The sequence below is a fragment of the Phocoena phocoena genome, chromosome 5 (genome assembly GCF_963924675.1).
Source record: "Phocoena phocoena chromosome 5, mPhoPho1.1, whole genome shotgun sequence".
Classification (NCBI taxonomy): Eukaryota; Metazoa; Chordata; class Mammalia; order Artiodactyla; family Phocoenidae; genus Phocoena; species Phocoena phocoena.
This window is the reverse complement of record NC_089223.1, coordinates 105715743-105741849: the sequence shown is the minus strand read 5'-3', so window position 1 is coordinate 105741849 and position 26107 is coordinate 105715743. Positions and strand designations below refer to the sequence as shown.

Sequence of the window (26107 nt, the reverse complement as noted above, 5' to 3'; positions counted from 1 at the left end):
CGTTCCCCGGTCGACCCTGCTGCGGGAACCTTTGTTTTTCCGCTCTCGGAGCCGGCAGCTGCCGGGAGCGGTTCGTGAGGCCACCGGGAACTGACGGGGCAGCGGGGCGGAGCGGTGAGTTGTTACCAGCTCACCGGCTCCCAGTCGACTCTGGGAGGCTCAAGACTTTTGCGAGGGGCGAGGTGGGAGTGTAGTTCCGTGCGGTCTTAGTTTCCTCGCTCCCTGTGGGGACACCTCGTAATTTGCAGGCGGTCGAGTGCCCAGGATGACCGCTCTCCCCTTAAGTGAGGGTAGTGCTTCCTCGGAGGTTGTGGCGGGCTGGGGCACGCGGACCGGGGGCACACGGACCGAGGGCACAGCCCCAGGAACTAGGTCCTTGGAACCCTGTCTCCGACCTTCCTCGGAAGGTTTTGGCGACTTCTCTCGACAGCTCTCTCTGTCGGCCTCTCACCTTCTCTCGAGCTCACTTGTCAAGGACCTTCCCCTGTGCTAGGCCTTGGGTGTGTTATGACTTTGATCAAAAAAGATTGGCAGTCCTTGTCTGAGTGTCTCTGGTCGCTCTTCAGATTCACTATCACTTGGTTGGTTTGGAATCAGGGTCTTTCCGCTTCCCTTATGTTTCCGGACGTATGCCTAAGGTTTCAGTGTAATCCAGGGTCAGGAACTCAGTGAGGGAATGAAAAGGGCAGCATCTTTAAAAGGTTGTTTATTAGAATGGGTTGCAAGAGCTTGCAAAGACATAAAGGGCAAAGCTTTCTAGAGCCGTTATGTGATGGCAACCCTAATATTGCACTCTGCGTGAACAGGGTCGATTTCCTTCATCTCGTTCACGTGCAGATGATCAACTTTAGACTTCTTTTAAGATTCGCATATAGGGTGGGAAATGAGATCTAGAGGAAAGAATATATTTATATATGAGTACCCAATTTGGGTTGGAGAAATCACAGAAGCCCTAGAAAGTGACATTTAAACGAAACCTAGTTCATTCACTCTACAAATACTTTGGAGAATCTGTGAAGTTCCAAGCACTAGGTATATAACTGAATAAAACAAGTTCCTGCTTGCATGGAGTTTACAGTCTAGTGGGATTAATGAATTTAAATCGGATCAAGGATTGGGAAGAGAGTACTGCAGATAGGGACATTGTACAAGTCCCCAGTCATGAAAGAGGTGTTTTTGTTTTGTATTGCTTTTCTTTTTTTTTTTTTGATGTTTGAGGGTTTGTGGGGAGGGGCAGTTAGGTGGGGATGGCTTAGAATTTCTTTTTTATTGCTTTTTGTGAAGAGATTTTGGACATGATTAGAATTGTGTAGAAGAAGAGGAAAGACCTTTATACTTTGATCTCTATTAATTCCAAAGCCATTATTTTGTGGTACTTTGCAGAATAGCGAAGTGGTAGGCAAAAAAGAGAGCCTCTCCCCTTAAAGTACTCAGAGTGTTATAGAGAATGTACAAATGTACAAAAAAAGAGTGTGGTTCAAGGTAGAAAGTTCCATTACCATGAGAATGCATTTTGAGATATCCTAGGAGGACAAGATTAGTTGTATAGGGGGTAGAGAGGAACACAGTAGCTGTGAGTAAAGTTCTCATGAGAAGGAGTATTTGAACTGGGACTTGATAGCATTTGGAAATATAAAAATGGGTTATAAGCTTGTCAGAAAAAATGAGTAGAATTAGCAAGCCCAGCTAATGGCTCTGTACTACAGAAGGTCTGGGGATGAAGAAGTAAAGTTTTTGTGCCAGTTACTGAATCTTTTTAAATGGTAGGCCAAGAAATTCGGCTTTATTTTAAAGGCAGTGGGAAGCCTTAATTTTTGAGGAAAAAAAATGAAAACAGAAAGAAAGGAAAGAAGGAAGAAAAAAAATGTGTTGCAGTAACATTAATATGGCAACAGTGTTGAAGTCAAGAATAACTAGATTGTTGCTATAGTACAAAAGGCAAATAACAACCTGAATCTGAATAGTAACTGTGGAAATGAAAAACAGGAATAAATGTGAGAAACGTTGCAGAGTCAGAATTCACAGGAAAGGCCTGCTGATTGTTTAGATATAAGGAATTGGGGAGGACTCAGTGAGGCAGAGATTTAGGCCTCAGACCCGATTAATGGAGAGTGTGTCATTTATTGAAAGAAAGTGCAGGACAGGGAACTTTTGGGGGAAGATATTCATAATCTCAATTTCAATCATAACTGAATTTGAGATACCATTAAGGCAACCAGGTACACATGTTTACTAAGCAGTTGGAATTGTGGGGGTTGAGCTTAATAGAGATTGGAATGGGGATAAACGTGAAATCAAGTTGAAAACATGATATATATAAGATTACCACAGAAGAAATTGGTAGCAGAACTAAAGAAAATAGACAAGAATAGATACTTGGGCAATACCAAGAGCAATGGGGATGAAGAGATGACCCAGAGAAAGAGTAGCCAGAGATAGAAAAAGAAAACCAGGAAAGCTGAGTATTACTCGTGGAGGAGGAAGATTTTTGAAAGAGAAAGTGAATAACATGTATTCACTTGGCCAGCATTTACTGAGTGCCTGCTATCTGCCAGGCACTCTGTTACAAACAGGGATTACAGCAATAGGTAAGGTCAGTGCTGGCCCTCATGGAACATACATTCTAGTGAGAAAGACAAACCCTGTTTACACAATTAACAGTGTAATAGCTGTGACTTGTAAATACAGGATGTTTTAGGACCATATAACAGTAAGACTCCTTATTTTGTTAGGGGAATGTACAGAAAAAAATTGAGACGAGAAGGGTGAATAAGATGAGGCAAGGGACGCTTTCTACTGAAGAGCTGGGGTAAGAAAGAGTATATGTTGAAAGATTTGAAATAAGTCATGTGGTTACAATAGAAAGTGGGAATAGCTTGAGATACTAAGTAACATTTAATGAGCAATTGTACTCTGTGCCAGGTACTGTTGTAACTGCTTTACATGTATTACCAGATCATGTAGGGCATTAGAGACCTTTTTAAGAATCTTGTTCTTTAACCTTTGGACAGTATGAAGTGAAAAGGAGTATCTTAAGCAAGTGGATGATTTAAAAATATTTGGAAAGGCGCAAGAGTGATTTTGAGTTTTTTCTTTTTTTTTTCTTTGGCTGCATTGGGTCTTTGTTGTTGGCGTGGGCTTTCTCTAGTTGCAGCGAGCAGGAGCTACTCTTCTTTGCAGTGCACGGGCTTCGCATTGCAGTGGCTTCTCTTGTTGCGGAGCACGGGCTATAGGCACGCGGGCTTCAGTAGTTGTGATACGTGGGCTCAGTAGTTGTGGCTCACGGGCTCTAGAGTGCAGGCTCATGAGCTGTGGTGCAGGGCCTTAGTTGCTCCATGGCATGTGGGATCTTCCTGGACCAGGGCTCGAACCCATGTCCCTGCATTGGCAGGTGGATTCTTAACCACTATGCCTCCAGGGAAGTCCCAATTGTGGGGTTCTGATTAAGCTCTTACAGTGGGCCAGATAATAGCTGCATGATGGTAGCTTGGTCTAGGGTGTGGTAATAAGGATTGAAAGAGGTAGGTGAATTTGAAATATATATAAGAGGTTTGGTGATTGAATGGGAGGCAGGAGTTGAAGTGGAAGGAGTTAAAGCTGATTCTCAGGTTTCTGGCTGGAGCAATGGGATAAGTATCATTTGAGAAAGGGAAGATTAGGGGAAGAACTGGTTGAGAGAAGAGTTTATGAGTGTCTCTGTTAGGGGCATGTTGAATAGGCGGCACCAGTGAGATATCCAGGTCAAGCTGGCAGTTGAATCTTGGAAGAGATGCATGGGCTGGAGAGATAAATATATAATTACTGGCAAAAGGGTATAGGTCAGATTGTCTAGGGCAGTAATTCTGAAACGTTTAGAGTAGATCAGAACCATCTGGAAGATTTAATGCAAATTTCTCGGCCTCACTCCCAGAGTGTTTTCATTAGTAGCTATGGTTGTGGAGACCGAGAGTTTGAATTCCTAACAGGTTCCCAGGTGATGCCTGTTGCTGCTGATCCAAAGGGGACATTTTGAGAAGAAGGTGTAAAGTGAAAGAAGAGACCCAGAACCTAATCTTGAGCAACTCATTTTTGATTCCTCAAGATTGTTGAGGAATCTACAAAGAAGACCAAGAAAGAAGTAGGAGGAAAAAATAGTATTTATTATACTTACCTGACTAAGGCTGTGAATGCTTTGGTGAAAATATTTCCATGGTATGGTGGCACAAAGGCCAAATTGCAGGAAATGCTATATAAGCAGAAGGAGTAAAGAAAAAGTATAAAATGTAGGAGAAGTTTTGCTCTAAAATGAAGAAGATAGGATAGAAGATATTTAAAGGTCAATGAAAAGATGCCAGTAGAAAGAAAGAGGCCGGGGGAGGGAGGTTTGTGAGTGGCGGAGAAGGCACAGGAATAGTTTATAGCTCAAAGTTTCAGGGGGGAGGAAAAAGTTAGGTTCCAGGCATAGGTGGCATTACATGGAGAGCCACCTTCTTATTTAAAAGGTGGGAAAGAGGAAAGGATTGGAGCAGGTATATTTGTAGATGTGTCAGAAAGTTGATTTAGTTCCTCTCTGACAGTTTCTGTTTTCTCTGTGAAGTAGATGAGGACATCTACTAAGATAGAGAAGCAGTTTCAAGGAAAATGGAGAAAATGTGACTGGTCTTTGCAGAAAGTGGGGAAGTGAGTTGACCAGAGAAACATGATAGGATTGCTAAATTGTGTTGAGTGCCTAGGTGGGATTAGTGACTCTGAAGATAACAGAGTGTATGTATTCCTCTCAGCTGTACTTAGATTTTGGGTGCAGGCAGGGAGAAGGTAAATAGGATGGATGACTATAAAGTAGTCGAAACTGTAGAACTATGGGACAAGGATGCTTAGAGTGCTAAAAGAGAGTCTTTGAAAGGCTGGACGGACCATGAAGGATAAAAAGGATGGAGAAAACAGATGATTATTTAGAAGTAGGAATTTCTGTGTTACTTATATACATTTACTGTATATAACTAAGTTATATAAGTCTTAGCTCCTAACGTGAGCTAAGACTTTGTTCCCACCAACACCACTATTGCCACCTTCCCAGGCCATTGACATTTTTTAAAGTGGTGATTATTATTAGTTTTCTGCATTCTTCTTTTTTTAAAGCAACATCTAGATTTGAAATTAAATCTACGTTTAAAGCATTAAATTTCTGTGTATATTTGTATCTATATCTACACACACCTAGGACTTTGTTTTCTAGAATTCTAATCCACAATAAGAAAGCTCCTTTACAATCTATTTTGATCATGAGTTTTAGAATATACAGGAAAGAACTATATAGAAGTAACATGATTTGGTGTAACTCCTGGAAAATATTCTTGGAAATAATAAAGGAGATAAAGTGACAAATTTATACCACAGTTGCTGACCTCTTTAGGACTTCAGTAGCAGGAAATAAATTGCTTTCACTATTCAGTAGTCCCCCCTTATCCATGTGGGATATGTTCCAAGACTCCCAGTGGATGCCTGAAACCATGGATAGTACCAAACCCTATATATACTGGGTTTTTTCCTATACATACATACCTGTGATAAAGTTTTGTGAATAAATTAGGCACAGTAAGAGATTAACAACAATAACTAATAATAAAGTAGAATGATTATAACAACATATTATAATAAAAGTTATGTGAACATGGTCTCTCTCCTCAGGTTCTTCAACTCTGCCAGAAATGTGGCAGTGGCTTCTTCATTGGCAGACACAGCCTCTCCAGTAATTTTTATATTTTTCAGTCTAAACCTATTCCTGAATCTGTGTAACCATCCTTTATTTGCAGTAAATGGCTTGGTGTCACTCATTTCAGGGGATCTCTTGCTGAAGTTTTTGTAGATGTTCAATGTTTTCTGGCCCAACATATTGCTGTCAGTCGGAACATATACTGTTCATGTCCTCCATCCACAAATTTAATGCCTTTTCCATTCTAACTAAGCACTTATGCACTGTGGCTATAACTTTTGCACTCTGAGGTACGACAGCAAAACTAGCACAAATTTTCCTTCTTCACAATTTCACAGATAGAAGACTCGTTCTTACCATAAATTTTAGCAACCTCAGCATATGAGCATACAGTTTTTTTCTTACTAAGTTTAAAACTTTCACTTTTTCACTTAGAGGAAGCACTTTGCAACTTCTTTGGCATATCTGAATAGCACTCATCACTACTCTGGCTCTTTGGGAGCATTAAATAAATAATAATAAAGTGACTTGAACACAAGCCCTGCAATACCATGACAGTCAATCTGATAACTGAGCTGGCTAGTGACTAACAGAAGGGATTCACTGGACAAAGGGATGATTCACATCCAAAGCAGGATGGACTGAGCTAAGGAGCTGGCATGAGATTTTATCATAGTACTCAAAATGGCGTGCAGTTTAAAACTTATGAATTGTTTATTTCTGGAATTTTCCATTCAGTATTTTCCAACTGCAGGTAACTAAAATATCAGAAAGTGAAACCACAGGTAATGGGGGGACTGCTGTATGTGCGTTTGCTGGTAAGAAAGGAGAAGTAATAGAAACTGGAGAAGGCAATAGAAAAGGGGGAGGGAAAGGAAGATAGAAAACTAAAATATAAAGGCTAAAACACATAACCATGAGTGTTTTATTTTAGGTCCAACTCCTGTTTTTTCTGTTGGACAAGGAAAAGATGTTCGGTCAAGAAGGTGCCAGTAAGGAGAAAGCAGAGGGACCAAGAAAGTGGAGGTCTCTATAAATTCAAAGGATAGACGAATGGGAGTAAAGAAATTTTTTAAAAGAAAGAAAGATTGACTTGGTACCCTGAGGAGGCTCCTGGGTCAAAGCAGTAAAAGAGATAGAGTGATAGAAGATTGTAGTTAAAAAGGAGAATTGACTGTAGTCAAGCAGGAGAATACTTGTGTCAAGTTTCGGGTTTCAGTGGCTGAAGATGAAGCTCCTTGAGGTTGAAGATCTAAATAAAACTAGTGCAGGAAGTTGGAGAAGAACATCAATATATATGCTAAAATTACCAAAGATGATGGCAGGGGGAGAGGAAAAGATGAGCTTGGTGCAAATGTTCTGTACATTAGCAGCAATGAAGATGCAGGTGTGGATTTCAAGAGAAGATGTTGATAAATGGTGATCGTGGAATATTTTTCCAAAAGCAGCGATATGGAGTATTGCTCTTTGCTCTTTGAGTAGGAACAACTCACTACTTGGGAGAAGGCTGTAAAACAGGGGATGTCTGTGTGGATGAGTGGGGATAGTAAAGGTAAAGCGATAAAAGGACTGCTTGAGAAAAAAATGGAAAATATAGGGGAATATGTTGGTAATGAGTAGGGGCTAGAAGACGATGGGCAACTAGCAATGAAGTTAATGTGGAGAGGGGGAAGGGCTGAGCTGAATGAGTGCTGGAGGGATTTTCAAGGGGAAGGTAAGTTTGTACCTTAAAGCAGCCACTATGTATATATAATAGGGAAAGGGAAACTGGAAGTTGCTAGAAAGGCTAAAGTATTGGTCTCCAAAGTATTCTCATCATTCATTCCATGAGTAAAAAAATTGAGCTCACTTCCTTATATGTGTATTTAGTTGCCAATTATATGCATACACTGCTATCACTGTATATTAATAGCATTTTTTAGTAAAAGATTAAAAATAAAGAAGAAATTCTAACTTTTTTTTCTCTGTATTCCACTGTGGAGACCACTGGCTAGAGGAATATGTTAGTAATTTAGGGCAGGGGTATAAAGTCTGTTCAATTTTATAATTGCAGGATCATATAAAAAGAACTGACTCCAAATTGGTGTTGATGACGTGATCTGTGGTCTGGTCTCGTAATCTAGGTGCTGACTCTTGTCACCTAATCTGTAATGTAAACCTTTTATCTGTGATTATGGAAATACATAACCATAAATACTTGGCTTCTAATTTTCAGCATAGAAATTTCAAGTAACGGGTTTTCTAGTATATTAAAAGGATTCTTCTAAGTTGCAGTATTTTCAGTACCTCATAATACAGATTGTTAGCTCTTTAGCTATCCAAAAAAGTTAGGTCAGTAGAAAGACTAGGCTGTGTTCCTTTGTGCACTCAGGAGTGGCAGCTTTACTCCTTTTCATCATGGACATTTTAATGAGGAACTCTTCTCAGAATGTATATGATGACCAGCCTCATGCGTAAATTTAAAACAAAATGACCCCCACCTTTCCGTACCTATCATTATATATAGATGATGTATGTAATAATACAATCTTAGGAAGTGAGAGAGGTTGCTTCTCAATTTTTATTAAATTACTACCAATTTATAACTGTTTGAGGTAGATTATTTTTCTTTTAGTATTGGCCTTTAGACCGCTTCTCATGGGTGATTGAGTAGAGCACAGAATTTGACAATAATTTTGTGGCTATCAGATAAATATCTAATACCCTGTTTAAAACTTTAAAAAAAAAGGCTAGTGAGGTGTGTGTGTGTGTGTGTTTCCTGTGACAGTTGGAGAAATATTAGGGGGGAAGTGGATGGGGAAGGAACAAACAAAATCCATTTTCAGGCTGAACTTTCATATGCCAAGATTCAATCTACGGCAAGTTTTGTGTGTTTTTTTTTTTTTTTGCGGTACGCCGGCCTCTCACTGCTGTGGCCTCTCCCGTTGCGGAGCACAGGCTCCGGACGCGCAAGCTCAGCGGCCATGGCTCACGGGCCCAGCTGCTCCGCGGCATGTGGCATTTTCTTGGACCGGGCCACGAACCCGTGTCCCCTGCATCGGCAGGCGGACTCTAAACCACTGCGCCACCAGGGAAGCCCTACAGTAAGTTTTAATGGCTTTATAACCCCCTGAAAATGAGAGATTACTGTGGAATTGCGGACAGATCCTTAACTCTAGCAGTGCAAGTTTGTTGCATTATTATATTAACCTCCGGGATAGAAGACAATTTCAAGCCCTAGAATGTTGATCAAAGGATTGAACACAAAGTATACATTTTTATTTTAATAATTCCTTGCCTGGAGGAATATTTGAAAAAGTAACACCGGAAGTAGAACAACATGATAGCATTGGTATTAGCTGAAAACAAAACGTTTTAATGTTTTAGAATTTCTAAGTCTTTGACGTATATCTTCACTATTTTTTCAGTTCCTTAGGACACAGAGAATATCATAGGCCCTATGGGAGATCCATATATATATATATATATATATATATATATATATATATATGGTTTGGCACTATTTCTCAGACACCTTGCTTCTCAAAAACAGGTTAATGCATGAGATACCACAATCTAAATGTGATGCAATAAGATTATCATTAGTATGTTTTCTGAGGCACTCAGAATTGGGGCTGAGGACTAAGGAGGCAAAAAAAAGATAGTTGAGGTAAAAGTTTCAGCACTGACCTTTAAAGCTTATTGCTTAATACGTCCTCTAACCATTGTCCTCCAGTGACACCCTTACCCCAATCTTTTTCTTTTCTTTTTTTTTTTTTTTTTTTTTTTTGTGAAAATAAGGTTTGAGGGCTTCCCTGGTGGCACAGTGGTTGAGAGTCCGCCTGCCGATGCAGGGGACACGGGTTCGTGCCGCGGTCAGGGAAGATCCCACATGCCGCGGAGTGGCTGGGCCCGTGAGCCATGGCCGCTGAGCTTGCGCGTCCGTAGCCTGTGCTCCGCAACGGGAGAGTCCACAGCAGTGAAAGGCCCGCGTACCGCAAAAAAAAAAAAAAATAAGGTTTGAGAAGAAGAAATTTTGACATATACTAAACTTGACCTAAACACATCAAGTTCCTGTGTACTGAATTATGTGTATTATTTTAAAATGGTGTTAGGGGACTTCCCTGGTGGCACAGTGGTTAAGAATCCGCCTGCCAATGCAGGGGTTACGGGTTCGAGCCCCCTGGTCTGGGAAGATCCCACATGCCGCAGAGCAACTGAGCCAGCGAGCCACAACTACTGAGCCTGCAAGCCACAACTACTGAAGCCCTCGCGCCTACAGCCCATGCTCTGCAACAAAAGAAGCCACCGCAATGAGAAGCCACGCACCACAAGGAAGAGTAGCCCCTGCTCAATGCAACTAGAGAAAGCCCGCGCGCAGCAACAAAGACCCAAGGCAGCCAGGTGTTAGGAAGGGGCTCTGTGGCAGGGAGGAGCTTATCTGGATTTAAAATTTTGCCAAGGATATGGATACAGAGAAAACTGGTAACATTCTTGCTTCAGGAGAGAAGTACTAGATAATGCCAGTTAGAGAAAAGAAGAAAATTTACTTTTATCTGTAATAACCTTTTGGACAGTTTGAATTTTGTATGAGGTGCACAGTATTACCTATTATAAACAAAAGAACAAGAAAAACTTGGACAGATAATTACCCGTTGTCTGTAAATTACTTTCCTCTCTTTTTTTACTTCAGGTGTTTGCAATGGCTGCTACTGTGAACTTGGAACTTGATCCCATTTTTTTGAAAGCACTAGGCTTCTTACATTCAAAGAGTAAGGATTCTGCTGAAAAGCTAAAAGCACTACTTGATGAATCTTTGGCTCGGGGCATTGATTCAAGTTACCGTCCATCTCAAAAGGTACCTACCTGGATAAAAAGCTTGGAGGAAGTTTTGTAAAGCCTGTAGTAGAACAGTGTTAACATTTAGAACGTCTCGAAACAATCTCTCTGCCAAATAATCTTTCCTTGTGGAATGAAGAAATTTATAGTGTTCTTTTCTTCCTTCAAGCTTTCAGAGAACTGTTACACTATATAGAGAAGTTAGCTGGGAGTGGGGGATATTCAGTTCTACTACTTTATTCCTATAGAAACCCACTTAAGATATATTTCAGTTTCTAATTCCTTATGATTTTTTAAGCTGCTGAATGAAACCGTAACCTGTGTTATAATTATTCTCTAATGTTTTAGGGGCGAAAAATAAAAGGACAGGGATTTTGCAATGAGGTGAATTAAATATGTATAGGATAATGTGAGGAATAAGGAATAAAGGAGGTATAGATGAAATGTGAGAACTGTGTAGCTCCCATCATAATAACAAAGTCACCAAGCAGCTTTATGTGAAAAGAATATACATTTTGGAACCAGACAAACCTGTTTTAAATCCCAGCTTACCTCTTACTAGTGTGGTGATAGATAACTTATCTTGAACATTTACTGTGTCCTAGGTACTTTTCTCAGTGGTATATGTTTATCATTAATTTTAGTTGTGATAATTATCCTTTGAGATAGGTATTATTTATTTTTATTTTACAATAAGGAAATTGAGGTACTAGTAACTTCATTTCACCCAGCCTCTGTTTCTTTATTATTAAAATGAGGATAATAAGAACTACCTTACAAAGTTGTGAAAATTAAAAGAGATAAAGTATGTCAGCCACCTAGTGCAGTGTCTACCTGGTACATAATAGACTTTTAGTGAATGATAGCTCTTATTAGATTCTCTAATACCTAAGACATTCTTTCAAACCATTCTAAAGCTCTAGCCTTGAAACTTCATGTCACCCAGGTCTATGAACACCTAGATACCAAACTGAGAAGGAGAGGACAGAACTACACGACTAGCTCAGTCTAATCCAGAATCTCAAACTCAAGACAGGGCCAAGTCCCAGACTGAGTGTCCAAGTGATCAGTGATATTTTGCTCCCAGCCTTCTTTGAAAGCTACCTCTAGTGTTCTCAAACCTTTTTATTGTCTTTTGAATAGTAGAGCCATTGTGACTTCATTTCTTTTACCATTCTCATTCTGGTAGGTTCAAAGAGCTCAAGCCAACCAAATTAATAAAATTCAACAAAATATACTAACAAATTCATTCTGCTCTGAGTATGGATATAGGCCAAACAGGAAATTCCTATTATTACTAAAGAAGCAGTATTTTGAGATTCTAAAACAGAAGGAATTTCATCTGTTAAAGTACATAAGAAGTTTGTTACAATTAAAAAGCCTCCTGCCCTTAGGTTTCTAACTGGAAATGACTTCTCATGGTCAGTTTAGAGAAAATACTCTGCTAGCTGTTTTTAAAACACAGATTCATTTAATTTTAGTCTTTAACTGGCCATTTCCATCTCTAGAATTGTGTGAGAATCACCTAGAAGCAATGGTGTGCTTATAAACATTATCAACTGGGGATAATTCCAAGGAGCTAGTATATGCATAAGCTTTCTTTTAACAGCAACAGATAACAAATATATATACATATCAGAGTAAAAATAACAAGGATTGCAAGTTTAAAACAGAAGGGAAAGATAAACCACAGACTGAGAGAAAAGGTTTGCAAATGATGTATCTGATAAAGGACTTGTATCCAGAATCTATGAAGATCTCTTTATACTCAATAATTTAACAAATGCTTTAGCAAAGAAGATAAATGTGTGGCAGATAAGCACTTGAAAAAAATGTTTAACACCATTAGCCATTAGGGAAATGTAAATTAAATCTACAGTGATATGCCACTACATACCTATTAAAATGTCTAAAATTAAAAAGATTAGCCATACCAAGCATTGGTGAGGATATGAGGATGTGAAGGAACTGGGACTCTCATATACTCCTGATGGAAATATAAAATGGTATACCACTTTGGAACATGGTTTGGCAGTTTCATAAAAAGTTAAGCATAAACCTACCATGTGATCCAGACATTCCACTCCTACATGTTTATTCTAGAGAAATGAAAGTATATGTCCATATAAAGATTTGTACCTGAATGTTCATAATATCTGTATTCGTAATAGGCCAAACTGGAAACAACCCAAATGTCCATTAATAGGTAAATGAATAAACAAATCATGGTGTATTTGTTCAATGGAGTACTATTAAGCAACAAAAAAAATGAATTTTTGCTACACTCAACAACATTGATGAATCTCAAAATAAATATTGCTGAGTGAAAGAAGCCAGAAAAAAAGAGTATATACTGCATGATTCCATTTATGAAAATTTCTAGGAAATGCAAACTAATCTATAGTTGCAGAAAGCAGATATGTGGTTGCCTGAGACTGGGTGGCTTAGTTTTTCTAGGATGTCTACCTCTAAGAGTGAAGTTTTTCTAGGATGTCTACCTCTAAGAGTGATTACAAAGGGCAACCAGGACACTTTGTGAGATGATGGATATGTTCCTTATATTGATTGTCGTGAAACCATAGAGTGAAACATATCCAGTTTTACACTTTAACTAGGTGCAGCTTGTATATCAGTTATTCCTCAATAAAGTTGTTTAAAGAAGAAGGCAACACATTGGTCACTACGTGATGTCTTAATTTTTAACTGATAGTTGTTTAGATTTATGATCTGTTTTTTTTTTAACAGTATATTAGTCTGAATATTTAATTATGGGTATCTTTTTAATTTCACCTATAGGATGTGGAACCACCCAAAATTTCAAGCACAAAAACTGTTTCCATTAAGCAAGAGCCCAAAACATCATCCACTCTTCCTTCTGGCAATAATAACGGCAAGGTCCTAACAACTGAAAAGGTAAAGAAGGAAGGTGAAAAGAGACCTGCTGATAAAGTAAGATTTTATTTTACTCTAGTAAATCAGTCAATGAATCAATCAGTTTATAGGCCAGAAAACGTTTTGTGCTTACTTTTTGTATATAATAGTGGGTAAAAGTACATAATAACCACTCAGTAAATACATTTTGATAATTATGGGTGTTGGTTTTTTGAAATTAAAATTTAGAAACATTTTAAAACCATTTACTGAAGTCGTTGTCAATAAATATTTGAGCTCTAGAAGATGTACTAATTTCATGTATAACTCAAGTATTCTAGATGGAACTGTTGTTGAAAAGAAAAGATGGCGAGGAAAGAATAAAGATGTAAATGACTAAACATGAAATTTGTTACAGAATGGTGTACCTTAACAGGGTTACAGATACAGATAACTCTTGGATTGTCTATTTTGAATGATTTCTGCACATAATTATTAGGATTTTATCACTTAGTAAAAAATACATTTAAAAAAACTTTTACTACACCTGCCCTTAAGGTGGGGTGTTTTCATACTTTTTTCTAAATATTGGCTACTCATAAACTATATTGCATTGTTTTTATATAAATTTAAAAGCACATAAAACAATATAATATAGTTTATGAATAGCCGATATTTAGAAAATATATCTCTATTTTCCATATATATATCTCATATATATCTTTTAGCAACTTTTTCCACTCAGCAATGTGCTTTTGAAATTTACCTATGTTGATACATGTAGATTTGAACATTTCTTTCAGCTAACATGTGGAATATTAATTCTATAAATAAACCAGTTAGTCCATTCCCCCGCTGATGAGCAGTTAGCTTATTTCTCCTTTTCCTGTATTACAGTGGGGTTTCAGTGAGCTGCTTTATACGTATGTCTTTGCCCACATGGTGGTAGTTTCTATAGGATGTATACCTATAAGTGGTTGTAATAGGATGGGTACATCTTCAACATTATTAGACATAGTGGACGTTTGAAGCAAGTATGGCAATGTGTTAAGCCTGAACGACTGGTAGAAGTTCATTATTTACTTCTTTTCAATATATATTAACTATCACTACTTCATTATTTAAAATTTTAAAATAGCCTTAAAAATAGCCTTAGTAGTACTATGGCTTCTCAATTCAAAGCATCCAATGGGGGGTTGGGAGGGCACTGTAAGTAAATCCACTGAACTTCCAGGATTCTTTAATGGATAAAAGAGTACAAAGAGAAATACAGATGCATGCTAAACTGTTCTGATTTATTTATTTCTACCTTGTTGGAGTCTTTTAACATACTGATTATGAATTTATTATAAATGTTCTCCAGGTCTTTAGTGTGTACATCTCTCCCTAACTATGTGAAAATATCTGTTGAGTGGACTTGGTCATTGCACACTGTCTATCTTATCTTGTAATAGATGTGATAGATGTCTATCACATCTCTCAGTGATTTAAAGGTTATTCTAACGTGTTACTTTCTGATTGGGTGCTTTTTATAGATGAAATCAGACATCACTGAAGGAGTTGATATTCCAAAGAAACCTAGATTGGAGAAACCAGAGACACAGTCCTCTCCCATTACTGTCCAAACCAGCAAGGATTTAGCTATGACTGACCTTTCCAGCTTTGAGGAGACCAGTGCTGATGATTTTGCCATGGAGATGGGATTGGCCTGTGTTGTTTGTAGGTTAGTTGTACCTTGCCACAGATTCTTTTGTGTCTTTGTAAAGAGCAAACAACTTAAAAGAAAAAAAAAAAGACCAATTGTTGGGTGTTTTTTTTATTTTGTTTTTATAATTTGGAGGTGGGTAGGAGATAATTAGATCGATAAGTAGATAAACCTCCCATATGGCAATTTAGTGTCTTAAAAATTGTCAAAATTTTATATTCTTGACAGGCATCTTTAATCAGTTATGTTGTAGTAATATTTTCTGCGTTCTTGGCTTCTAGAGGGAAAGCAATTATTGCTTTTTTTTTTTAGTGAGAAAGAGTCTGTTCAGCAGACTTAATAATTTTCATCTTCCTTTTTTTTTTTTTTTTTTTTTTTTGCGGTATGCCTGCGGGCCTCTCACTGTGTGGCCTCTCCCGTTGCGGAGCACAGGCTCTGGACACGCAGGCTCAGCGGCCATGGCTCACGGGCCTAGCTGCTCCGCGGCATGTGGGATCTTCCCTTACCAGGGCACGAACCCGTGTCCCCTGCATCGGCAGGCGGACTCAACTACTGCACCACCAGGGAAGCCCCTCATCTTTCTGTTTAAGAGGACTATGTTGCTTTTTTTTTCCTGAAGCGTTGATAGTATTTATAAAGTAAATGGTTATATATCATTTTCTAAAATACCATTAAATTTTTTCCTAAGGATAATGGAAATGAAATTAATGGATCATGTAGGTTATTCTGAGTGTTGTTTTGAAACGTGGGTTCATAATTATAAAAACATAGATAATTCTGCTTAGTAGAAGATGCATCTTAAAAATCAGAATAATTAGATTTTAAACTCCTTGATGCCAGGAGCTATGTCTTTAATTGTTAATGACTTTCATTGCCTAGCACAACAGAAAAAATTACCACCTTTGTTGCTGTTTTCTTCATGAAAATGTTAAATTCTGGTGCACTGGGACTGAGTGCATACCTATAAACTTTTGTGAACCTTATAGAGAATCAGTTAATGTACTTCTGAATAGGATCATTTCATTAGACCTTCGTTGTTTTAACATATATTTGTTTATTTCAACTTTTATCTACTATAAGAGTTATCATTTTTATATAAAGAAGTAAATGGTAAAGTAATAAGGGGGAAAGGACTAGTAATTGTAACCCTCCGTAAGGAGACTCGTTATGATAGTCTAAGGCTGTTGCTGTTGGAATTTATACTTTTTTGATACACATATTACTGCATTCTATTTAGTTGATTAAGACATTTATTTATTGAACACCCTGTGTCTGTGCAGTAATGTGCTAGGCCCTATAGTTAATTAGGTCCAGTTTCTAACTTTAGGCAACTCAAATATTAATGAAGAAGATAGAACAATATGTAGGCAGCAAATATAAAGGAATTTAATAGAGGTACAAAGAAGATGTTATGAGACTGTTGGAGGACTAGCCAAAGTCTACTATGTACCTTCTGGGAGAAAGAAAAAAATTCCAATGAGAAATGACAAGGAGAATATAGCCAAATTTAGTCTTTAAGTCATCTTATACATTTCTTAATGGCTGAGCATAACCTTTAAAAGAAATGAATTGTTTGTGCAGGCTACAATGTTGGGATTCGTTAGTTTGCTCTTTGGCTTTTCTGGGGTTTTTACCCTCTTTAATTTATCAAACTTTACCAGAACAACCCTAAAATGGCTTTAAATTGTTGCATTCAAATAAATGTAATATTTAATGGTATACTTTCTTAGGCAAATGACAGTGGCATCTGGTAATCAATTAGTAGAATGTCAGGAATGCCATAATCTCTACCACCAAGATTGCCATAAGCCGCAGGTGACAGACAAAGAAGTGAATGACCCTCGCCTTGTGTGGTATTGTGCCCGATGTACCAGACAAATGAAAAGAATGGTAGGAATCATTTTTCTCTATTTTAAACAATCTCTGTCAATTTTTTTGTTGATATGTGCTTTTTAAGATAAAAATTTGAACATTTATGTTATTGAAAAAAATCATATAAGCTGATGATTTTAAATGTTTGTGTATATGTGTGATTTTTGTGTCTATGCCTAAATGGACCAGACCATGTATATGCATTTTTCTCTGCTCAGCTTTTAACTTGTTCTGTTATAAAGATCAGAATTGGAGACCCACAAAATATAAATATTCCTTACTGGTATGTCAGTGTATTTATAAGCATTTAGAAATACTACAAAGCACTGTGGGAAGTGGTGAGATACAAAGCCCCAGACTCTGCTTCTGGTAAGGAAATATTAGAAATATCTATTCCTGAGTGAGTGTAAACCACCAAACTTACAAACTGTGTACAGAGGCAGTATTTGTATGTGCATCTCTGTCTTTCCTCCTGTGTTTCTCTCTCTGTTCCTCAGTCTTTCCTTCTCATTGTCTTCAAGTGACCATTTATCCTATATTCCCCAGTACTTTCTCAGTTTACTGCTCACAAACATAACTGTCTTTAATTTCATACTGAAACATGTTTTCATTTGTTATATTGGATAGTTTTCTAACTTATTTAAATAGTAGATGGATGAATGTTATCATCTTCCTTTTAAAGAAATCAAGTTGTTATTTACTTCAGTGACTTGTTTGCTTCCCACATCCGCCCTCCCCTGCCTTAGATTAGGGACGCTCTTTTTGTTTTAATTTTATTTTTTATTGAAGTATAGTTGATTTATGTTATGTTAGTTGCTGGTATACAACAAAGTGATTCAGGATATTGACTATCCCTGTGCTATACAGTAGGACCTTGTTTACTCATTCTGTATATAATAGTTTCCATATGCTAATTCCAAACTTCCAATCCATCCCTCCCCCACCTCTCCCACCTCCTTGGTAACCACAAGTCTGTTTTCTGTGAGTGTTTCTGTTTCATAAATAAGTTCAATTGTGTCACATTTTAGATTCCACATATGATATCATATTGTATTTGTCTTTTTCTTTCACTTAGTATGATAATCTCTAGGTCCATCCGTGTTGCCACAAATGGCATTATTTCATTCTTTTTATGGCTGAGGAATATTCCATTGTATAAATATACCACATCTTCTTTATCCATTCATCTGTCAGTGGACATTTAGGTTGCTTCCATGTCTTGGCTATTGTAAATAGTGCTGCTGTGAACATAGTGAGTGCATGTATCATTTCGAATTGTAGTTTTCTCCGGAAGATTAGGGACTCTTGATAGAAGAGTTCTCATATTGTTAACCAAGTGAGTTTCTACATAAATTTTTCTGACCAAATATATCTTTTTAAAGTTAGAAGTACTTAGTTAAAAGTAAAAAAAAAAAACAAAAACAAGATACCTACTTTACTTTTTAATCACTCAAATCAGAAATAGATTATGTTTTATTCCTATGAAAAGTAGTAACATTTCAGTAGTATTTATACTTTCTGTTTGTAATGGGAAATTTCTTTGACATGATACAATTGTTTTCTGCTCAGTCTGATTTTTATTTAGTTTATTACTTAAACTAGCCCCCCAGGACCTCAACCAAAGTAATTACGGGTGAGCACAACAGTGCATTCCAGTGCCTTGACACAAGTAGTCACTAAGAATTGGTAGTCAAAATAAATAATTTGTGACAGTAATCTTTCTTTAGTGTAGCTTCAAAGTTTATTATTATTTTATTGTAAGTCTCTTAATAAAGTAAGTACCGTTCTCTCCTAAGTTTTTACTCCCTTACATTTTGTGACTTAGTTTACACCAGGTCTATGTTTATAGTTCTAACCCTCTTCCTGGAATGAATTTTGGCAGCTGACCAGATATCCTACAGTTACTTTAAGTTCAATGTTTTTAAAATTAAAATTGTTTTCTTCTCCACTCAATTTTTCCTCAGTTGCCTGAACTAGAAAACATTATCCTTGATGCCTCTCTTAATTCCATATCCCTTTGTTTACCAAACTTGTTAATTCTACCTCTTATGTATTTCACAAATCTGTTCATTTCACTTTTGTTACCCTGTCCCACAAACCCCTCATTTCTTGTCTATTGCTTTAGCTCCTTCAGTCCACTTTACACACTGCAGTTAGAATATTCTTCTAAAGTAATTATCTAATTTTATCTGTTTAAGTGTGCCCAGTGGCTCTCAATTACCTATATAATGAAGTTTTCCTTGTTAGGGTGGATGTATGGACCTTCTCTCTTTGACCCAACTCTACCTTTGTATCCTTCTCTCCCACCACTTCATCATATACACCCACATACTGTGGCCATGCCAGACCAAATGGTTCATTCCCTGAGTATGTGGTGAACTTTTCGTGTTCCCATATGTCCTGCTTCTCAGCTTCTCCTCATCTGGGATACCTTTTATTCTTTATCAACTTTGCAAATTAAATGTCTAATTAATTTGTCATTAAGACCTAGTCTCATTCACTGGCAAAGCACCAGAGCAAAGCTCAGGACTGGACACATCCCACATTCTGTTGTTCTCATTTTAAGATACATAAATGGAGGAAATATAGATTTGCACCAGAAATCAGCAGTCAGTAAGTTCAGTCTGTATGTCCAAGAGTCAAGTGCTGAATAAGGGGCCATGACTAATGTCAGAACATGATTAGATACACCAAGAGTGGACCTGGAGAAATACCAAAAGATGTGATCTGAAGTGAGCCTGAAGATTAGGATCCGGTAAACACAATGTTTAGTGAGAGAAAGAAATTTGGAAATGGTGGGGATGCTAAATCCAGTCATTCTTACTATAATTGCTTTCAGTGAGGTTCTCATATATATGTGCATTGGTTATTGGTCCAAGATATCTCAAGGATACCATAAATAACATCTTATATCCCCTTTCTCCTTGCACTAATTTCTTAACTAGGGCAGGTTCTGCAGTACACATTATTATAGGAAGACGGGAAGACAGAGTTTATAATGGTGGGTGGCAGGGTCCAAGATTATTCTTTTGTTTTGTAATTTTCTGTCTACCAGGTAATGGGTTTTGCCCCAGCACTAGGTGAGAGACTCACCTAGGTGAGTGACTTACTGCAGTGGTTCTCAATCTAAGGTGGTAACACACTCCTACTCAGCAGTAATAGAAATACATGGTATTTTTGATTGCTGCCATACTGGCAACTATCGCCTTGAGTGGTGAATGTCATATATTCTGCACTATGTGAGTCAGTCACCCAATGAAAAATTATAGTGCCTTTGTTGAGCAGCACTGAGTCAGTGATAATATCCTAGTTCCCTAAACTAGTATTACCAGCAAAGGACAAAGGGTCTTGGGTATTTCTTACTCAGCTTCTAAGATGGCTAGGTGAAATAGAGGAAGCAGAAAAAGATCCAAACATGATCTCCTAGGCAGAGGTTCTTTCTGGGCTTCACTGTAATGAATCTTCATCTGCTAAAGCATACAAGTTAGGTGGGTCTTCAGAGTCTAACCACATCTGCTGATGTGCATAGAGGGAAGTATAAGATTGAAAGCCATGGGTATGGAACCGTGTATTTCTGATTTACTCTGAAGGCTACATTTTCATAACGTGGTTTGCAGTAGAGGGTAAGATAATCTTTCTTGGTCATAAGAGATATTTTTATCATAGATATCTAACAGCATCCTTAATAATATTCTTAATCTGAGTGTTGCTTTATAAGTGATGTCTGAAATTAGGTGTACTTTCATGTGGAAAGTATGTAATATAAAAAATGGGATGAATTGAGACTTAAGGCTGAAAATTATATTGTATGGCAAACCATAGCACAAGAAAGTCTAAACAGAGATAAAACAGCTACATTCAAATTTCCAGAAATGAGAACACATTATTAATAAATTTTCTGGTATTGTCTTGCATGGCCTTATTAGTATTGTCAAGGACAATGGAATGGCAGGGAGCATCTTTACCCATCCCGTAGAGATGGGTTCTTTCAGATTCAGTTTTCTTACCTTTTGTAAATAATGATAATGAATAAATAGTAACTATTATTGTCTGCACTTAATATGTGCCAGACACTATGTAAAGGCTTACGTAATCGCAATTCATTCTCATAACCCACCTTTGAAACAAGATATTATCCCCATTTTGCAAATGAAAATGAAACTTTTAGAGATTTACATATTTTACTTGAGGTAACATAGCTAGGGAAGTAGTTGAGCTGGGTTTTGATTCTAGTTCTGTTTGACTCCAAAGACTGTTCTCTCAAACACTGCACTATACTGTTTATATAGTTAATATTATCTAGCTGGAGAACACTAAAGAACAAACTGAAAAATGATTAGAGTTCACAAGAGAGTTTAGTAAAGTACCTAATATAAAATAAAGGAAAAGTCAATTTTTGGTCAAAATAAAACTGAAAATGCTTATGTGATTTTTTTTTTCTTTTTCTTTTTATCAATTTGGTTTTGTTAAAATGACATTTAATTAACCCTAATCTGGATAATTTTTAAAGTTTTGTATTATCTTTACTGTTTAGAAACTAATAAAATCTATAAAACCATTAATTAATATGATGATACAAATAATTTGTTGAAGAATCTATATTTTCAGTGTCATCACAATATTTTTTTAATGTTCATCTGTATTTCAATTCAATGAGGAGTCCTGTGATAGATTTTATTGTCTTTCTGTGCATTTAACTAAGATTTTGTAGCTAATTTAATCTTAACACTGATTTTTGCAGGCTCAAAAAACTCAGAAACCACCACAGAAACCAGCCCCCACAGTTGTTTCTGTAGCTCCAGCTGTTAAAGATCCATTGGTTAAGAAACCAGAAACTAAACTCAAGCAAGAGTTAACTTTTCTAGCATTTAAGAGATCAGAAGTCAAGGTATAGTATATTCCATTTTTATCTAAGATTGGATTTAAATTTAGTTGACTTAATAGTTACTTGGGAAAAAAAATAATGTGAAACTTTGTATACTAAATGGCCATATGTTGGAAATTAAGACTACATTAAGACTACATTACTATTAACATTAAGTAGAAAGAGAACATTTATGTAATTATTTAATCTTGAGCTCTGCTATTTCTCTTTTTATGGTGATTAGGAACTGTTTGTGAGCATTCCAAGATAACATTCTTTACCATTCCTATGTAGTCAGCCACTTCTCTCCAATTGGGAATTTGGTTTAAATCTTAAATACCTTTGTCCTCAGTAGCAGTAGTTTTGCTCCTCACATTACTTGTGCTGATTGGCCCCATAGCTTTTTTCTTCCTGCTTATTGGCTATTGAAGTTTTCTTCTTTGTCTTATTTTTTTCAATTATTATCATGAATTTTCCCCATGAATTGGTCCTCTCTTATACTAAGGAGCCAGATTATCTAGTGAGAGTATCACCTTTCTCATTCCTAGATTTTCATCCTTGATATCATGCTACATTATTATAAATATTCTGGCATTTTGATATCATGGAATAAAATATTTTTCTAATCTAATTTTATAACAAAAAGAATGCTTTTATTGAGTTTCACATTCCAATTTTAAGCAGAAGATGGAATTTTAAAGATGGAAGAAAAAAATATTAGCCCCAAATTCTCAAAGGTTAACCCCAGAAAATTCTAAAGCTGTTACCTTGTCCAAGTGGGTGTAAGTAGCAAAGATCAAGAACATTGGTTTGATGATAAAGAATATGAGTATAAAGTACTCTGAGAAGGATACTGATAATTTTATTTGCAGATCATTTTTAATTTAATTTACCAGGGAAGAGCTGATATCCAAGGGATATCCATTATTGATTTGTCACATAGAAACTTGGTGAGCTAGAATAGAAGTAAGAATAACTTATTGAAAGTAATTAGATTTGCTATATTCTATACTTATATCACTTTTAGGTAGCTTTTTATACTAACCTGTTACTACTAAAGTTTATTTTTAGGAAACCAATATGAAATTATTTTACAGCAAATAAATTAAGGGCTTGGCTGTCATGTTTGTTCTGATTAAGAAGAGGTTTTGATGTTTTTATGATAAAATACAATAAATTTTTACTATGAAAAAAATTGTTCCCATTTATATATAAAAAGCAATTTAAAAATAGCTTTCTAACTAGGATAATAGGCAAGAAAATATTTTTAGTTGAGAACAATTGTGAAATTTATTTTCTGCACTGGAATAGTAAGAAATTACTTGGTCTCCATTGTTTGTGTTATTTTACTTTTGTGCATCCTGATAGTATTATAAGCCATCTGTCATTCAGTTGAAAAGCAATACCAGTAACAGCAAACCATTAAAATAAAATGCCATACACACAGAACTTGCTTTGTACTTCGTAAGTGTTGCTCTTTTTGATTACTTCAGATGGGTTTTCTTTTGTGAAGTTTGTTGAAAGATCATTTAGCCATATAGCAGGCAGTTTTATGTTTAATATAAAGAAAAGGAAAAAATCAGATCTTTCATCACTGAAAATTAAAAGTTTGCTACACCTGTGTCCTTTTGCTTCCTTGACTAACTTTTTTTCATTACCTGTATGCATATCTCTAGGAACTTGTAATTGATGTAAAGTTTATCTTCTTTGCATAACCTTATGAGATAGTCATTGTATGATGTTACTGTAAAAAATCCTATCGGGGCTTCCCTGGTGGCGCAGTGGTTGAGAGTCCGCCTGCCAATGCAAGGGTCACGGGTTCGTGCCCCGGTCTGGGAAGATCCCACATGCCATGGAGCGGCTGGGCCTGTGAGCCATGGCCGCTTAGCCTGTGCATCCGGAGCCTGTGCTTTGCAATGGGAGAGGCCGCAACAGTGAGAGGCCCACGTATGGCAAAAAAAAAAAAAAATCCTATCGTTTTTCGGAGTATGTGAACAATAATCTGGACCCTCCTCTGATAAAGACCTCAGAGCACTCTATTTACATTATTTTTCACATTGGTTTAAAATGTTTAATGCAGACAGTATTGACGGCTACTTTGTAAGAACTAAAAACGTTTTTCTCAACTCATTCAGAGTTCAGTTCTAAAATATAACTGAGTATATTTTAAGCATGATAACTACCATATTTTAAAGTAAGATACTATTTGTAAGACTTTACCTTTTACGTATTTAGCACTTTTGTGAATCTCAAGAATATGAAGGTAGAAAAAGTGCCAGTGAGAAATTCAGTCCATAATTAACTTGAACAAAGTGCATTTTTCCCTAAACGTTAAGGTGAAAATAATTGTTCTCATATGAATAAGAACAATATTTATGTAGCGACATTGGTATCACTGTTAGCTTTCGACTGGCCAAGGAACTTAATTAGAGAAATTGAAGTGTTATACCTTTAAGAAATACATCTGGGAGTGAGTCAGGCATACCCAAAATGTCACTATGCAGCTTATGAGGCAGTTGATTAAAAATGTTATACAGAAGTAGGGATCTCTTTGTGATAGTTTCAATGGAAACATGGACAAATTGTGAAAATAAAGTCATGAGACCTTCTTAGTATATTTCGACCTTTAGAGTTGTACAATTCCAAGTAGTTAACATGGTGTATCTGTATATATTTTGCAATGCAGTAGCTATTTGCTCAAAATTTGGGAGGGATTTTTAAAAATAGGTTCAAAATCTTATGTATTCACTCAATATTTATTGAGTGAATCTCTTCATCTCAGACATCTCCTACATATCCTGGGCGTGAGCATTTTTGTCCATTAAGAGTGGATTCTGTTTTTGAAATGATCCACAAGTCATTTGGAGCAAAGCCTAAAGAATTAGATGTTTTACTGAGCTAAATAGTAACCTTTTTGGGTGAAAAACAAGTTAAAGCATTAAATCTGATTTTCTGATATGGCTTGTAACCGAATCTAGGAGCAGTCCTCAAAAAGGAATTCCCATATATTTTTTTCTGCAGTGATTAGAAGAAGAATATGACATCCCATAATTTCTGCTTTATAAATGGTAGCACCCATTAGCTATGGATAGGTTTTCTTGTATGTGTTTTTTCAGATCAGTTTAGCAGAACTTAATTTTGGTGCTATGCTTTAAGTTTCCCAGATCATTATTTTTGTATAAAAAGTCTTAGCCATTAAACTTGTTATATGTTTAAGAATATTATATTAAAAAAAAAAAAAAGAATATTATATTAGGTGTTAATTACACTTGGCTCTAATATTTATATTATGTTTTTTAGGCATCCACGGTTGTTTCAGGAAATTCTTCTAGTACCAGTGTTTCCTCTTCAGCAACTAGTGGCCTAACTGGATGGGCAGCTTTTGCAGCCAAAACTTCTTCTGCTGGTCCATCCACAGCAAAATTGAGTTCAACAACCCAAAACAATAGCGGGAAACCTGCTACCTCATCAGCTAACCAGAAGCCCGTGGGTTTGACTGGTCTGGCAACATCATCCAAAGGTGGAATAGGTTCCAAAATAGGTTCCAGTAACAGCACTTCACCCACTGTACCACTGAAACCACCTCCACCTCTAACTTTGGGCAAAACTGGCCTTAGTCGCTCAGTTAGTTGTGACAATGTTAGCAAAGTAGGTCTTCCCAGTCCAAGTAGTTTGGTTCCAGGAATCAGCAGCCAACTAAGTGGGAATGGAAATAGTGGGACATCAGGGCCTAGTGGAAGTACCACTAACAAAACCACTTCAGAATCAAGCAGCTCTCCCTCAGCATCCCTTAAAGGTCCAACTTCACAAGAATCACAACTCAATGCCATGAAGCGATTACAGATGGTCAAGAAGAAGGCTGCCCAAAAGAAACTCAAGAAGTAATGTGGCCAAGTAGGTTTTTATATCATATTACCCTAAAGATTAAAATCTTATTATTAAGACGTAAACTGTAGTATACTATAATTTAATAAAAATCTTCATAATGAAATTTATTATTTCTTACCTTAAAATGCTAATTAGTAGTTAATGAAACTTGGAAATGTTTATTTTAAATCTGTTTAGCATTTTTATTTTGACAGTTTTCATAGTATGTGAAAACAATGATTAGAATGACTAATTCTTGCTAAAACTTCTGGAATCCCAGAAGACTGATAGCATGTGTGAATTTTTTTTAAAAATTCATCTTCTGGCAAAGTCCCAATAATTGATCCTGCTGAATAAGTTGCCTTACAAAGAGCCAGGGATGACCCAAGTTTTCTACTCCCTGCCCTGCCATAGTCTG

At 36.8% G+C, this 26107-nt stretch overlaps 1 protein-coding gene across 2 annotated transcripts; it reads left to right on the top strand.

The window, feature by feature from the left end:
- Window positions 1–25813, top strand: INTS12 (integrator complex subunit 12). Of its 2 annotated transcripts, none has more exons than XM_065877902.1 (7): window positions 1–114; window positions 10365–10529; window positions 13307–13459; window positions 14917–15104; window positions 16817–16976; window positions 21700–21846; window positions 25123–25813. In XM_065877902.1, exons 2-7 carry the CDS (start codon window positions 10374–10376, stop codon window positions 25705–25707), a joined length of 1389 nt encoding a protein of 462 aa, XP_065733974.1. In that variant the 5' UTR covers window positions 1–114; window positions 10365–10373; the 3' UTR covers window positions 25708–25813. The 2 variants fall into 2 exon arrangements, with proteins under 2 accessions (XP_065733974.1, XP_065733973.1); XM_065877901.1 differs by having other exon boundaries at window positions 70–121.
- Window positions 25814–26107: the final 294 nt, after the last annotated feature.